Raw genomic sequence first — 17,365 nt, 5'->3', positions numbered from 1 at the left:
AAATTGCTTTTTATGGATCTCCATGGTCGATTGGTTGCGTTTTTGCCCGTAGAAAGGGAAGATGCTACATTGGTCGGTTAAAGCTCTTCTCTGATTAGGTCTCAGTGGAAACTGAAGCATCTTAGGTTACCCTCACCATGGAGGGATGAAAGGAAATGAAAATTCAAGTAATTTTAAACCCCAATTTTTAAAAGTCAACATACTTTATATTTATCAGATAGGTGATCACATATAAGATATTGATGCATGAAATCATGTGGTTTATTGTATTTTGAACATAGTAAAATAGCAAACTAATACAGTTTAAGCCTTAACCTAATGATGATTAGAACAACATAAATGGTACAATAATGTGCCAAATTTGAGCTGCCACAATATAATTAGTCAAAATGATTATATGTAAGTGGTCGTTTGGTCCAAGTTCCTCGTAGCTTGTTGGTTTTGTCGAACAACCAATAGTTATTAGCTCTTAGTTCAGCTAACATCGTATCAGTGAATTCGTTCTCAAAAATTGATTGTAATTGGAACATCACTACAAATCTACAAGAAAAGAGTGTAATAGTCACAAGCAAGTTTTTTTTTTTTTTTTTTTGTTGACAAAAGATAGTGTTAGTGGGTTAATTAAATTGTTGAATATTAGAAGAAAGGTGGATCGGTGGGGATCAAACCGCACCAAAGTGCATAAACATTATGGCTTTCATTCACGAGCAAGTGCGGCCGTTGCTGAAATAACTGTTACTTGAAACGTGGCTGCCATTTTTCTTGTAGAGAAAGTACAATTGAGGGCACATGAAAGGCTCAATTTCAAATTCGACACTTGAATAAAATAGCGTCCGTGGCTGAAATAGTAAATCTCACGTCTTCATTGGCATCTCATTGTATAAAGTTTGTTCTCGCATGATTTCGCCAGTTTCCTCTCAATGTCTTATGGTGGTTGTAGTACTCAAACCAAATTTCTTTTATCTTCTTATTACTGAAAATAGAGAACCTCAACTTGTAGTGTGTATTCTTTAATCATTCTCCTACTATAAGGCAAGAAAAGAGAGAAACGGTCATGTCGCTACACACTATGTGATAGGTAAGTTTCTGTCGGTTTTAACATTGAGACGTGTATACTGGTTTTAAGAGACAGGTTAGAACTCCTAAGGATTAAAAACAAAAGAAAAGAACCAAAATATAAAATATAAAAAAACAGAAGAAAAATGCAGGCTATCAAGTCAGACAATGATGCCTGTCCAATCTCTCTTAAGTAGCATCGACATAATGTTTGAAATGGTACCAGGCATATTGTTTTTTGGTTGATAAAGATTCAAACTTGATTAATCGTTTGAATAAGTTTTTGTTTTTGTTTTTGCTAGAGAGAAGACGGAAGAGCAAAAAACTTTCTGTATTTTCTTAATCTTCAAAACAAAATTACAGAACTATATCTTACCACAGCCGGTCTAAAACCAGATCCTAGAACTAGGGACCTAGTACTCCTCTTCGACCATTAATGGTTCTTGGAGGATATCATCCATCCACTTGGAAGAAGATGAGAATGCTCAGTACAATTAAAAGTAAAACACCAGCTGTAAACTTTCTAAAACTAGGAAAGGAAACTAGCCGTTGAATTTAAAAAGTTCCTTCTAATTTTAGTAAGGTTTTCATTTCTTCATGCTTTTCTGCTTCCTTTCTGATTTCATCTGCAGGATTACCTTCTGCAGGTTGTCTCTAAAGCTAGGAGGCAGCTTAATTCTCAACAGCCTCTCCTAAGCTGCTTACTGGCTTCACTCCTAACTTCATCCTCAAGTAATTGAATCGATCTTTAGGCAAGGCTTTTGTAAATATATCTGCCAACTGTTCTTCACTTCTGCAATACTTCACATCAATGGATCCTTGCTGCAATGCTTCTCGAATAAAATGATACTTCCTGTTTATATGTCTGGTTCTCTGATGAAAAACAGGATTTTTGACCATTGATATTGCAGACATGTTGTCACAAAACAATGGTGTTGCATCAGCTTGCAATTCACCAAAATCATCCAACACAAATCTTAGCCAAATGGCTTGAGCTGTTGCTCCAGCTGCTGAGACATATTCAGCTTCTGCAGTTGACAATGCAACTGTGTTTTGCTTGACTGAGGCCCATGAAAAAACACCACTTCCAAAGCTAAATGCATATCCAGATGTACTTCTACTGTCATCTTCACTTCCAGCCCAATCTGAGTCACAAAAACCAATCAAAACAGCCTCCTTGTCCCTTGTGAATTCAATACCATAGCTGAGAGTGCCTTGAATGTATCTGAGAACTCTTTTAGCTATTCCCATGTGTTTTTTCGTGGGACCATGCATGAATCTTGATAGCAAACTAGCAGCATACATTATATCAGGCCTGGTTGCAGTTAAATATAACAAACTGCCAACAATCTGCCTAAATAAACCTTCATCAGTCAGCTCACTTCCATCAATTTTCTTCAGTTTCTCACCAGTGGGAAGAGGAATTGTCACAGATTTACAATCCTCCAGTCCAAACTTTGCAAGTAAGGACTTTGCATACTTACTTTGATGAATAAAGGCACCTCTTTCAGTTTGTAGAACTCCCATTCCCAAGAAATGGTGTAAGAGTCCTAAGTCAGTCATCTCATATTTCTGCATCATGTCCCTTTTAAACTCACTGAGCAATGTATTGCTACCTCCAGTGTATACTATATCATCAACATATATAGAGACTATGATCATATTCCCTTCATCATCAGTTCTAGTATATAAGGTAGCCTCACTGATGCTTCTTTTGAAATTGCAGCTTGTGAGATAAGTGTCAATCTCACTGTACCAGGCTCTAGGAGCCTGCTTCAAACCATAAAGTGCCTTCTTTAACTTATAGACCTTGTGACTTGCATTTTTGACTTCAAACCCTTCTGGTTGCTCAGTGTAAACCTCCTCCTCAAGTACTCCATTCAAAAAAGCTGATTTAACATCTAATTGGAACAGCTTCCAACCCTTCTGTGCTGCAAGTGCAATTAAAGTTCGAATTGTATCTAACCTTGCCACTGGAGCAAAGGTTTCATTATAGTCAATGCCAGGTTTCTGAGCATACCCTTTTGCCACAAGCCTAGCCTTGTGTTTTTGAACTGATCCATCTAGATTCAGTTTGGTTTTGAACACCCATCTGACTCCTATAACAGGCTTGTCTGCAGGTCTTTCCACAAGCTCCCAAGTTCCATTTTTCTCAATGGTTTCAATTTCAGCATTCATTGCTTCCTTCCATGCATTGTCTTCAATAGCTTCATGATAGGTTTCAGGCTCAATGATAGTCATATGACATCTTGCATAAATGTCTTCCAAGCTTCTCAGCTTCTCAGGTGTATTACTTGGTGTTGAGCCTTGACTAGTACTGCCATTGTTACTTCCAGTGGCTTGTTCATCACCAGACACTAATTGAGTGAAATTTGGAGAGTCACAGCTTTGAGTTTCATGAATAAGCCCTTCTGGTTCTGTTATCTCTGGATTCTCATTTTCAGAACTGAGTGGCATGAAAACAGTTTCTTCTTGCTTACTTTCCCAATTCCATGATTTGCTCTCATCAAATATAACACTTCTTGAGAGTATGATCTTCTTAGTTTGAAGATTATAGATCCTATAACCTTTCTCACAGCTGCCATACCCCATAAATATTCCCTTGTTTGCTTTATCATCAAATTTCTGTCTCAGATTTGATGGAATGTGGCTGTAACAAATACTTCCAAACACTCTCAAATGTTTTACACCTGGTTTTCTTCCTGTGAACGCTTCAAATGGTGTTTTACTCTTCACTGAGCTTGTAGGACACCTATTCTGCAAGTACACTGCAGTTCCAACTGCTTCAGCCCAAAAAATCACAGGAATGTTCTTCTCAGCCATCATTGATCTGGCCATTTCACAAATAGTTCTATTCCTTCTCTCAGCAACACCATTTTGCTGAGGGGAGTATGCCACTGTTAACTGTCTCTCCATTCCAACATTAGAACAGAAATTCAAGAATTCATGGGAGGTATATTCACCTCCTCTGTCACTTCTCAGCTTCTTAAGCTTAAAACCACTTTGCAGCTCAACAAAAGCTTTAAATTTCTTAAACACATTGAACACATCAGATTTGTTCCTTAGAAAATACACCCAACACATTCTTGAGAAGTCATCTATGAATGTTATGAAGTATCTGTTGCCACCAACAGATTCATTCTGCATTGGTCCACAAACATCAGTGTATACCAGTTCTAATGGTTGACTAGCTCTCCAAACTTTCTCTTTATCGAATGGTTCAATATGCATCTTCCCAGAGACACAACTCTCACAGACTTCCTTCATCTCAGATAATGCAGGCAATCCAAGCACCAATCCTTCTCTCTGCATCCTTTTCAGACTGTTAAAGTTCAAGTGACCAAGCCTTTTATGCCAGATCCTTGACTCTTCTTCAATTGAAGCTTTTCTAGCCACTGCATTTATAGATTCAAAAGACAATGGAAAGCATCTGTTCCCTGTCATAACAACCTTTGCTACCACATTTTCAAGATTGCTATCATCAAATATCACAGCCATGTTACCACCAAATAGAACATAATAACCGTGTTCCATCATTTGACCAACACTTAACAGATTTTCATCTAATCCTGGAACCAGCAGCACTTCATTTATGTATCTTTTCCCTCTTCTTGTCTCAACTACAAGTGTTCCTTTTCCTGTGGCTTGAACGAGATCACCATTACCTATTTTCACTTTGCAGGTCACTGACTTATCAAGATTGATCAACAAGGACTCTTGAGAAGTCATGTGATTACTGCAGGCACTGTCCACAAACCACACAGACTTACTTGATGCAATTGAGCTTGCATGACAAGCATAGAACATTGTTCCTGTGACCAGATCTTCTTCCTTTGCACAATTTGCAACTTGTTTACCATTATCACAGTCCTTAGTTAGATGACCAAATCGACTGCACCTGCCACATTTGGGTTTTCCTCTATATCTGCATATACCAAAGTGATATTTGTCACACACTTGGCATAGTGGTTTCACATTCCCTTGACTGCCACTGGTTTGTTTGTTGTGTGCAGGAAACTTGTTGTTCCAGCCACCACCAGTACCATTATTCCAGCTGCTATTTTGACCCCAGTTCTTTCCCTTCTTGTACTGACCAAACTTTGGATTTGATCTATACTGAGACCCTTTAAAATTTCCAGTGCCACTTCCATTTCCTCCAACTTTAAGACTACTGAAAGCCCTCTCAGTACTTGTGTATTTGTCTCTTTCATCATGCAAATCTTCCCTCTTATCATAAACTTTCACTGAGGCTAGGACTTCTTCAATCCTAATAGTATCTAGATCTCTGGTTTCTTCAATAATCGACACTATGGACTTATACCTTCTACTTAGACTCATCAACAGCTTTTGAACGATCCTTTTTTCTGTTACATCTTCTCCTAGAGATTTCAAGTTGTTTACTATCTCAAAAAAACGAGCCAGGTAGTCATCCAGAGATTCAACATCATTCATTCTTAGATATTCAAAATCAGCTCTAATGGCTTGTAACTTCACAGCTCTTACCTTTTTGTCTCCTCTGAACTCTCTTCTCAAGATTTCCCAAGCACCCTTTGCAGTCTTCTCATTTCGGATTCTGGGAAAAAGTTCATCAGTGATTGCTCCTTGAATAAGACTTAGAGCCTTGGCATTCTTGATCTTTTCCTCCTTTGTAACAACTGGTCTTTCAACTGGAGTGTGCTCAGACTCGCTTTCTCCTTCTTCCTCAGAGGTCTCCTCTCTGGAAGTTTGTTGTCCAGCAAGACCAACTTCAACCACATCCCATAGATCGTATGCTATGAGAATGGTTTCCATTTTTACAGCCCAAAAATCGTAGTTTGAACCATTAAATTGTGGTGTTCGTAAATCACCACCAGAGGAGCTTGATCCGGCCATCTTCTCAGGTAGCACAGCACAAATGGTTATAAAGGTTCCACCTTTAACCCTTTCTGGATTTGTATCTTCACATAATCACGTCCCTTCTTCGAAATCAGACCAAGAGCTCTGATACCATGTTTGAAATGGTACCAGGCATATTGTTTTTTGGTTGATAAAGATTCAAACTTGATTAATCGTTTGAATAAGTTTTTGTTTTTGTTTTTGCTAGAGAGAAGACGGAAGAGCAAAAAACTTTCTGTATTTTCTTAATCTTCAAAACAAAATTACAGAACTATATCTTACCACAGCCGGTCTAAAACCAGATCCTAGAACTAGGGACCTAGTACTCCTCTTCGACCATTAATGGTTCTTGGAGGATATCATCCATCCACTTGGAAGAAGATGAGAATGCTCAGTACAATTAAAAGTAAAACACCAGCTGTAAACTTTCTAAAACTAGGAAAGGAAACTAGCCGTTGAATTTAAAAAGTTCCTTCTAATTTTAGTAAGGTTTTCATTTCTTCATGCTTTTCTGCTTCCTTTCTGATTTCATCTGCAGGATTACCTTCTGCAGGTTGTCTCTAAAGCTAGGAGGCAGCTTAATTCTCAACACATAAACCATTAGCCTTTTGTTTTATCTATTTAAGCCTTCTGTTTTGACATAGACAATATCGACAAGAAGTTTGTTCTAAACTCGATCGGACCTTGAACATAACGTTTTGCGTTTAAACAAGGAAGGTCAACATCATTCGCTAATCAACAATGGTTCTTTTAAAGCTCGAAAATCGTCTATTATTTGCAAATCGATAACTAGAAAGATGGATTTGTCCAGCATGATCACATTTCTGTTGTTAATGCTGTTGCAGATCAACAATGCAGTATCGAATGTTGAGGAAATCCAGACATACATCATTCACATGGATCATTCCCACAAACCCGAATCGTTCTTAACGCATGAGGCGTGGCACAAGTCCACCGTAAAGTCATTGTCGTCTTCGTCTCCTGCAGAAAACGGTGATGGCAGTGAAATGTTGCTGTACTCATACAGCCATGTCATGAATGGGTTCAGTGCAAGGCTCACTCCTTCTCAGCTGTCTAGATTGGAGAAATCCCCGGCTCATGTTGCCACGTATCCCGAGTCTTTTGGCAAGATGTTCACAACTCACAGCCCTAAGTTTCTTGGACTTAGGCAGAACCTCGGTCTATGGCCTAATGCCTCATTTGGCCAAGATGTGATCATAGGAATTATTGATACAGGAATTTGGCCAGAAAGTGAGAGTTTCAGCGATAAGGGAATGTCAGAGGTGCCATTAAGATGGAAAGGCGTGTGCGAGAATGGAACTGCATTCACCCCGTCCCTTTGCAACAAGAAGCTCATTGGTGCTCGATCTTTCAGCAAAGGGCTCGAAGCTGCAGGCATACCGATTTCCAAACAATATGACTATGATTCGCCAAGAGACTTCTTCGGTCACGGAACACACACATCATCGACAGCTGCAGGCAACCATGTGCTCAGTGCAAGTCATTTTGGATATGCAAAAGGCACGGCAAGAGGGGTGGCCCCACACGCGCATGTTGCCATGTACAAAGTCTTGTGGGCTAGCGATTCAGAAGAGAGTGCAGCTAGTGATGTGCTTGCCGGGATGGATCAGGCGATTTCTGATGGTGTCGATATCATGTCACTATCTCTTGGATTCGACTTCCTTCCGTACTACAACGATATCATTGCCATCGGTTCTCTTTCAGCAGTTGAGAAGGGAATTGTTGTCGTATGTGCTGCTGGGAATGATGGTCCTTCTGATAACTCGACATACAATGGAGCACCCTGGATCACAACAGTGGGAGCTGGCACACTTGATCGTACTTTCACTGCTACCTTGACTCTAGACAACGGCTTCACATTTGAAGGAGAATCATACTTCCCCGAAAGCGTTTACATTGCTGATAAGCCGTTGTACTACGGGAAAGACAACGTGAGCAAATCAACATGCCATTTTGGGGCATTAGATCAGAAAGAAGTGGCTGGAAAAGTAGTCTTCTGTGATAATCCCAATGGGGGTGACATTGATGGACAACTGGAAGAGGTAAAAAACGCAGGCGCTTACGCCGCAATTTTTGTGTCAGATATGCCAGATTTGGACTCGGAAGACTTCACCATTCCTGCTTTGGTTCTTCCAATGGCGAAAGGCGCTTTAATTAAAGAGTATGCAACAAGAGCCAATACAACTAAAGTTAAAACCCTTACCTTTGTGAACACCAATTTGGGGACAAAACCGGCACCGCAAGTAGCGGATTTCTCTTCAAGAGGACCAGACCCCGTCACCCCAAGCATTCTAAAACCCGACATTCTTGCTCCCGGTGTTGATGTACTCGCTGCAGTTGCACCTAACAAGATGTTGATGGAAGTAAACAACTATAATTTGGCGTCAGACTATCAACTAATGTCAGGGACATCAATGGCAGCACCTCATGTTGCAGGAGTTGTAGCTCTCCTAAAGGCTGTTCACCGTGAATGGAGCCCTGCTGCCATTCGATCAGCGATCATGACCACAGCGTACAACCTCGACAACACAAGAAACACCATAAAAGACCAAGGAGACGGTCTTGCTGCCACGCCTTTAGAGTTCGGTGCAGGCCATATCAACCCGAACAGAGCCATGAATCCTGGACTCGTCTATGACATGGATGTGCAGGATTATATCGAGTTTCTATGTGGCCTCGGATACACTACCAAGCAGATGAGCGCTGTTATCCGACGAAATCAATGGAGTTGCAGGCAACAACCTACTGAGCTAAACTACCCTTCCTTTATAGCCATCTTCAACAGCACAGACAGCTCTCCGAAAGTGAAAAACTTTACTAGGGTTGTGACAAACGTGGGAGATGATGCATCAAATTACTTTGCATTTTTGGAGGTTCCTAAAGGAATGAAGATTGCAGTAGAGCCTAGCACTCTAACATTCACAGGAAAGAATCAAGAACAAGGTTTCGTGTTGAGTGTCGAGATCGATAGCAACACTCCGAAGGTGACGTATGGCTATCTGAAATGGATTGATCAATATAACCACATAGTATCAAGCCCGGTAATGGCCGTAAATTACTAGTTTCAGACATCATGATACCATCTGCATATTAATGTGCAGGATCCAAAAATTACGAAAATAAAAGGGAATGACAAAATACAATACAAAGAAGTACAGCAGTTACATTCAAATTTTCAATAATGATCGAAAAGGCTCGATCTTTTACGCTAAACTCTCCTCTTAGTTTCAATAAATGGGAGCGGTGACCCTTTTTGGAAGCCAGGTTTCATGAGCTGTTGTTGTCTTTTAGTAGCTGCATTTTTCTGGTTTATGCGACATGTCAACAAAGACCACAGATTTTCAGTCCAAAAGTGGAAGATTACAAAATTCAAAACCACCAACAAATGCTTTTGGTGTGTGGTCTGGTGTCGTGTGGGAACTAAAAGAAATGAGCTTCTATGTCACGCTTTTATATCTTTCATACTATAAGACGAGAGAAATGTACGAGCATGTTACTTGATAGGATTTTTACCATCCAATAAAATATGAATGAAAAACACTTAAAATACTTGCCAAAATTCTAGATAATTGTAGTATAGTTGTTTTAGTAAAGTCGTTCTCCACAGAGATTAAATAAATAATTTATATCAAACCAAATCTCAATTAATTATTTAAAACAAAGTTTGGGAAAGGGTGATTTTGTAACTTAAAATATTAAAAAATGAATTTAATTAAAATCAATTAAATAAATTGGCAAAGTAAAGAAAACAAAATGAAATAGTTTTGAAAATCAATTTAAGCATTAGGATTCCGCCGTTGCATTAACAATCCTATGTAGTTCTTCTAATTACTTATGACTTATACATGCATGTTTTGAAGGTTAGGTTTTCCTAAATTATGTCCTACTTGGAACCTCCAACATAGAAAAATGTAAAACTTTGACACAAACAAAATAAGGGACTCATAAACGTTCTCCAATTGAATCACCCCAATATTCGTCCGTTTGATAACGTTTTGCTCCAGAGGAAGTCGAATGTCCTACATTGAAAATACATAACAAATAATCAAAATTCTACCAAAATAACCAATAAATTATAATTAAGATTAGGGTAAAATATATAACACAATATCAACTCATCACCACTCTACAACTATGTTACTACGCGTTTATGTCTCTCCAACTATAAGGCGAGAAAAAAGAGAAACGGGCATGCAGATTGGTTTTAACAGACCTAGCTATTAGAACTCCCAACTCCCAAGGATTAAAAACAAAACAAAAAAGCAAAAAAAAAAAAACAGAAGGAAAAAAATGCAGTAAGCCTTTTGTTTAAACAAAGTAAGTAGCATCGACAATGAAGCCTATACAATCTCTCTAAGTAGCATCGACATAAACCACTAAACATAGTAAGCCTTTCGTTTTAACATAAAAAAAATGGACAATAAATTTTATTGTATACTCGATCGGACCTGGAACATAACGTTTTTCATTTAAACAAGGTCAACATCATTCACCAATCACCTATGGTTCTTATAGAGCTCGAAAATCGCTCTATTATTTGCAAATCGATAACTAGAAAGATGGGTTTGTACATCATGATCGCACTTCAGTTGTTAATGCTGCTGCAGATCAACAATGCAGTCGAATGTTGAGGAAATCCAGAAACTCGAATCGTTCTTAACGTATGAGACGTGGCACAAGTCCACCGTAAAATTATTCTGGTCTTCATCTCCTGCAGAAACTGATGATGACTGTGAAACGTTGCTGTACTCATACAGCCATGTCATGCATGGGTTCAGTGCTAGGCTCACTCCTTCTCAGCTGTCTAGATTGGAGAAATCCCCGGCTCATGTTGCCACGTATCCCGAGTCTTTTGGCAAGATGTTCACAACTCACAGCCCTAAGTTTTTTGGACTTGGACAGAACCTCGGTTTATGGCCTAATGCCTCATTTGGCCAAGATGTGATCATAGGTATTCTTGATTCAGGGATTTGGCCAGAAAGTGAGAGTTTCGGCGATCAGGGAATGTCAGAGGTGCCATTAAGATGGAAAGGCGTGTGCGAGAATGGAACAGCATTCACCCCGTCTCTTTGCAACAAGCAGCTCATTGGTGCTCGATCTTTCAGCAAAGGGCTCGAAGCTGCAGGTATACGGATTAGCAAAGAATATGACTATGGTTCACCCAGAGACTTCTCTGGTCACGGAACACACACATCGTCAACAGCTGCAGGCAACCATGTACTCAGCGCAGGTCATTTTGGATATGCCAAAGGAACGGCAAGAGGGTTGACGCCGCGCGCACATGTTGCCATGTACAAGGTCTTGTGGGCGGCATCTTCAAAGAAGAGTGCAGCTAGTGATGTGCTTGCCGGGATGGATCAGGCAATTTCTGATGGTGTTGATATCATGTCACTGTCTCTTGGCTTCGACTTCCTTCCTTACTACAACGATATCATTGCCATCGGTTCTCTTTCAGCAGTTGAGAAGGGAATTGTTGTCGTATGCGCTGCTGGGAATGACGGTCCTTCTCATAACTCAACCTACAATGGAGCACCCTGGATCACGACAGCAGGAGCTGGCACACTTGATCGTACTTTCACTGCAACCTTGACTCTAGACAACGGATTCGCAGTTGAAGGAGAATCATACTTCCCCGAAAGCGTTTACATTGCTGATAAGCCATTGTACTACGGGAAAGACAGCGTGAGCAAATCAACATGCGATTTTGGAGCATTAGATCATAAAGAAGTGGCCGGAAAAGTAGTCTTCTGTGATAATCCCAGGGGAGGTGGCATTGATGGACAACTGGAAGAGGTAAAAAACGCAGGCGCTTACGCTGCAATCTTTGTGTCAGATATGCCAGATTTGTCCGCGGAAGACTTCACCATTCCTGCTTTGGTTCTACCAAAGGCAAAAGGCTCTTGAAGTAAAGAGTATGCAACAAAAGCCAATACAACTAAAGTTAAACTACCCTTCTTTTATAGCCATCTTCAACAGCACAGACAACTCTCCAAAAGCCAAAAACTTCACTAGGGTTGTGAAAAATGTGGGAGATGATGCATCAAGTTACTTTGCATTTGTGGAGGTTCCTAAAGGAATGAAGATTGCAATGGAGCCTAGCACTCTAACATTCACTGGAAAGAATCAAGAACAAGGTTTCGCGTTGACGGTCGAGATCAATAGCAACGCTCCGAAGGCGACGTATGGCCATCTGAAATGGATTGATCAATATAATCACATAGTGTCAAGTCCTGTAGTGGCCGTAAATTACTAGTTTCATACAGAGAAGTAGAGCAGTTACTTTCAGATTTTCAACAGAGACCACAGATTTGCAGTCCAAAAGTGAAAGAAAACAAATACAAAAGCACCAACAAATGCTTTTGGTGTGTGGGGGACCAAAAAGAACAAAAGGGCCGGAAAGAAAGAAGGTCCTTCTAATAAACTTTTACATTAACACCAAAACCAGCAACACTGCATAATTTGAGGGGTCCAAAGGTTTCATCATGCCTTTGTGCATGCATATGACATCCTTAGCTGTCAAACCTAACAGAATGCAGTCGGGCCCGAATGTTTCTAACTAAACCCTAAACCTTGCACGAAACCCACTAATGCCGTTGATTACGCCTCTTAACTGAAATGTCCTAGTAAAACCGTTGGTCCTTTTCGTTCTTTTTCAGTCAAAGAATTCAACAATGTGAACTTACAACTTACCTAACAGAGCGGAAAGACAGTCAAGGAACAAACTTTATACAATGAGACTTTAATAAAGATGAGAGATTTACTATTTCTGAAAACTGAATTACCATAACAAAGACGGTGGAATGAAAAACGGTGTTCTGGTTATTCAACTTACATTGAGAGGAGGGAACAAAATGCTAGAGAATCCACCGAAGTGCAAGCTCGTATTGACGTGAATGGGGCTATACAGGGAAATAAATAACAGAGAATTTAACTTATCACCTAGACAGAGGCATAGGGCCAAAACGAGGTGCGTCAATCCACCTCACACATGAAACTGGTGGCTGGTGAGGGGCTAATGCTCTTCTTCAACTTCTTGCTTTCTCCATAACGACATGTTAGTTTGGGCACTACTCTCATACCCGCTACTATCACCTGATTCAATCACACGCTTGTCCATCCTTCCAGCATCACGTGGTGAGCGTCCATGTTCTCTTCCAGCCCTGCTCTCCTGAAATTATTTGCCCAAAAATAATCATAGATGAGAAACTCAAATCCATGCAGGTAGATGTAGAACTTTGTTTTACGTGCTTTCATGTTAAAAAAAAAAAAAAAAGAACGGGGATAGAAACCTCATTTGCCATAAGAAAATTGCACCAATTTGCAGACAAAAAGTTAATGTGAAACCTACACTTATTAGTTCGTATTAATCTTGTGTAACATAAGTTGCTTACATGCACGGTGCAATAAGTGACTGAGAAGTTCATGAAATACACTAGTTTTAGGGAACTCCAATTATTTATCTCAAAGATTTGCACATTAGACCAAATTGACAATGTATTGCAACACCAGATCAAGGTAAAAGACATGCATCAAGTGTTAGCAAATAATGTGAAATCTAAATATCACGCCAATCCTTCATGATGTAGAATGCAAGTCTATGAAGACAAATAAGGAAACACGTAGAAAGCAGTTTCAAACAAGGTGTAGCATCATAAACCAGCTAGGAAACAGACATCCAGCTGGAAAGATTTATGAGGGGAAGAAATGAATGCAACTCACATCTCGGAAAGGGAACTCATCGGCCTCAAGCATATGTACCACATGCCCCATTTTAGGCCTCTTCTGAGCATTTGGGTCCACACAACGCAATGCAACCAAAAGAGCACGCTTCAGTGCTCTGGAAGAAGGCTTCTCTGGTAACCTAGGATCCAAAACTCCCTCAGCATTCCGATTTGTAACCATTGCTTTAAGCCACTCAACTAGATTCACCTGAAGTTTGATCACCAAGCAGTACCAGTTATTCTGGTTGGAAGACAATGTATTATCAAGTGAAGATCCTGAAAACAAACCTCTCCTGGAGCGCGGCTGTAGTCCACTGGGTTTCTCCCAGAAATTATCTCCATTATGAGAATTCCGAAACTATACACATCACTTCTTTCATTCAACATACCAGTACTGGCATATTCTGGAGCTACGTATCTACAAAGCAAAACCGAATGTGTGATTCAAGTGTGCAAGAACAAGATCATAACTCTCCACTCTCCAGATAGGAAGCAAATAACAGTTACGTAGAGAGGTTAAACTCACCCGAATGTTCCCATCACTCGAGTTGTCACGTAACTCCTTTCTGAGCCAAGGAGCTTTGCTAAGCCAAAGTCGGATACTTTTGAATTCCACTGCTTATCAAGTAAGATGTTGCTAGACTTAATATCACGGTGAACGACCTTTGGCTCAAGCCCCTCATGCAAGTAAGTCAACCTATAATATTGGCAGAGTTTATGTTATGGTAAACCACGGAGAATTGAAATAACTAAGGTCATTTAATACAAGGAATACCCTTTTGCTGTCCCGAGTATTATATTCATACGACTCTCCCACACAAGAGGACTTGTAGGCCCAACATCACCATGAAGCCATTGTTCCAAATTTCCATTGTCAACATACTCATATACAAGCATTCTACAAAAACCCTACTGCATTAGCGCAATCATAAGGAAAGGATATTATAGTTAAACCAAAAAGAAGAAATAATCACAAAGATTCTTAACGAATTAGCCATCAAGGATTCAAGAGAAGGTCATGCATTAAACCAAAGATCAAAATGCGAAAGGATACACGATATAACAAATGAAGATAAATTACCTATGAGCTCCTTCAGCACAATAACCAAGCAACCTCACTAAATTCTTATGGCGAACACGGCCAATCGCTTCAACTTCGACCTTAAACTCCTTCTCGGCTTGTCCCCTGAACCATGCAAAGTAAAATCATCAAGCTTCCTCATGCCGAATTCCCCAATACAAAGTTCATGCAGCAGTTGGAACAAAAATATATATTTTCCCAAAATCCATGAAAATCTAACAGATTTAACTAACTCCACAAGATAAAGCTCTCAGATTTCCCAACTGGGTTCACTTTAAACATGATTATAATCTCAAACTGACCATAATTAGTACGATATTAAGCACATATCAAAAATTAAATTTACAAAACCGTAACTACATACTTGTTATTAAGCAGATTTTTTACAGCAACAATCGTATTATCCTCCAAAACACCGCGGTAAACAATTCCATAGCCGCCTTCACCAATCACATTCTCGTCGGCAAACCCATTAGTGGAATCCTCAAGCTCTCTGAGAGTGTACCAATGGCCCCACCCCAAATGTGAAACCTCCGGCGCGGCGACCATCCCCTGGTCCCCAGACCGAACCTCGCCGCTGCCATGAGACGACCCGCCGCCGCCGCCGCCCTTCTCCGGGTACAAAATCCGGTGGTCCTTCCCAATCTCAATGTGAATTCTCTGCCGGCCGGCGCTCCCTGCCGGGCTTTCGTGGTGATCGTCCTGCTGAAGAAGCAGGGGTTGGGGTCTGGCCCCGGAGGAGTCAGAGTCGGCAACCGGGTCGGGGTGACTCTGGTGGTTGGTGGGTTTCGGGTCGGGTTGCGATGGGTGGTTCCGGGCGTGGTCAATTCTGATTTCTTGGATCTCTTTGGAGACGTTTGGGATAGTGGAGGAGTTGTGGGTAAAGGTCTTGGCTTTTGAGGAGGCGCTGTTGCGGCGGGAAGTGAACCAGAGAGAGATGAGGAAGAGGACGAGAACAATGGCGGCTCCGACGCAAATTCCCAAAACTACCCACAAATGCAAACCGAAAATGGAGGTCCTCTTCGAGAGCTGGTCGTTCAGAAACGAGTAGCCCGACATTGTAGACTCTAATTCCACTCCTCCTCCTTCCTCAAAGAAGAAGAAGAAGAAGAAGAAGAAGAAGAAGAAGAAAGCAGAGAAAGAAGGAGAGGAGGCAGTGAGACTGTGGGGACTGTACAAATGGGGAAATTGAGAAGCTGGGGTGGTGAGCTCAGCTCAGTGCGAGTGGGGGATGAGAGAGAAAGTGCGGAGAGAGAAGCATGAACCAGATGATGAGAATGCTCCACAAGCTGCTGCTGTATGCTTTTATTTATGTATTTACAAATGTAAAATGTTATATTTTTATCCTATTTTTATTTCGTCCAGAATATGTAACGTCTAAATGCATCTGCATTTAATTTGGAAAACTTTAAGGAAAAATTTCTAATACCATGTATTTTAATGAAAAATTATATTTTTACACTAAAAAGTCAATCTTGGTACTATTTATTTTACTTTTTATTTTGTCTTTATTGTTAAAACTCAAAGTTTTCAAATCATTTTTATTAGTTTTCTTTTTAATTTGACTATAGATACTCTATCCCTATCATAGCAAAAATGTGGTAATAAATGTAGCTTTACACTTTAACTTTGCTTAATTATAAGAAAAATGCTACAATCAATCGTTTTTCGACGCTTACTTGTTGTGCACGTGACCCCGTGCATTACAGGCTTCTTGCCTATTTGTGCACTCAGAATTATTGGTGTCCACTTAATATTCTTTGATTATTTAGTCTAAATGTTATCAAAAAAAAAAAATTGATCAAAGAAGAAGAAAGGTGTGCAGATTCACTTCTCTCGAGTTAAATCACATGATACATCACTTGTGTTAGGCTTGTTAATTTCGTTGAATTTCATTCTTACTAGTGGACTATTTGTACAAGATACTTAACACATTAGTTATATCATTGCACAATTGATACATACAACGTTAATTTGCATGAAGGTAATACTTTTCACAAATCTCTTTTTATCTTATACACACTCCTTTAGTTTTGTTGGTGTTAAATTGAACTATTAAAGTAAAAACAACGGTTAAGATTAACAAGGAGTGTGCATAAGATAAAAAACAATATGTTGAAGCCACTACCGTTTGCATTATTTACGGCTAGGGCTATTGATGCATCTAATCTCATTTGCTCCTCTAACTTTGATCTTTCAGTGTAAGTGTCAGTTGCTGATTTCACTGGTAGTGTTCTCTTAGTATAAGAGTTTAAAAGACTATTCATATCTATTTTATTTCATTTTTGGTCATAGTGCTACACTTAGATACACACACTCTCTTAACTTTGTCATTAATTACTACAATTTAATTCAATTAAGATATGATTACTTTGGTTGAGGGCTATTGACTTTATTTCTTCATAGAATACGATGCTCGCTATTCAAATTTCAAAGATTCCGGTTATGTTTAAGTGCGACAGTCAGAATTGGATTCTTTATTATTAAATCTTTTAATTGTTTTTTTATTATTTTATTCCGATGTTGTGGAATGATATTTTAATTGATCCTCAGATAGATTATAATTGTGATTAGGATTAGGATTAGGGTTGAGATTGATTAGAATTTTGGG

At 39.7% G+C, this 17,365-nt stretch overlaps 2 protein-coding genes and 1 pseudogene across 2 annotated transcripts; 2 read left to right on the top strand and 1 right to left on the bottom strand.

Moving 5' to 3' along the window:
- Positions 1 to 6,728: 6,728 nt before the first annotated feature.
- On the top strand, positions 6,729 to 9,014 carry LOC137714705 (subtilisin-like protease SBT3). Its single transcript, XM_068453851.1, has one exon. It carries the CDS (start codon positions 6,729 to 6,731, stop codon positions 9,012 to 9,014), a length of 2,286 nt encoding a protein of 761 aa, XP_068309952.1.
- Positions 9,015 to 10,566: 1,552 nt separating this feature from the next.
- LOC137714645 (subtilisin-like protease SBT3) lies at positions 10,567 to 11,964 on the top strand (annotated as a pseudogene).
- Positions 11,965 to 12,701: 737 nt separating this feature from the next.
- On the bottom strand, positions 12,702 to 16,028 carry LOC137743648 (probable serine/threonine-protein kinase At1g01540). Its single transcript, XM_068483583.1, has 7 exons — positions 15,119 to 16,028; positions 14,755 to 14,859; positions 14,449 to 14,571; positions 14,200 to 14,370; positions 13,962 to 14,091; positions 13,672 to 13,881; positions 12,702 to 13,120 (listed from the first exon to the last, which is right to left on the bottom strand). Exons 1-7 carry the CDS (start codon positions 15,811 to 15,813, stop codon positions 12,965 to 12,967), a joined length of 1,590 nt encoding a protein of 529 aa, XP_068339684.1. The 5' UTR covers positions 15,814 to 16,028; the 3' UTR covers positions 12,702 to 12,964.
- Positions 16,029 to 17,365: the final 1,337 nt, after the last annotated feature.

This window comes from Pyrus communis, chromosome 1, assembly GCF_963583255.1.
Source record: "Pyrus communis chromosome 1, drPyrComm1.1, whole genome shotgun sequence".
Lineage (NCBI taxonomy): Eukaryota > Viridiplantae > Streptophyta > Magnoliopsida > Rosales > Rosaceae > Pyrus > Pyrus communis.
Note: the sequence above shows the minus strand (reverse complement) of the source record. Positions and strands in the feature narration are given on the sequence as shown.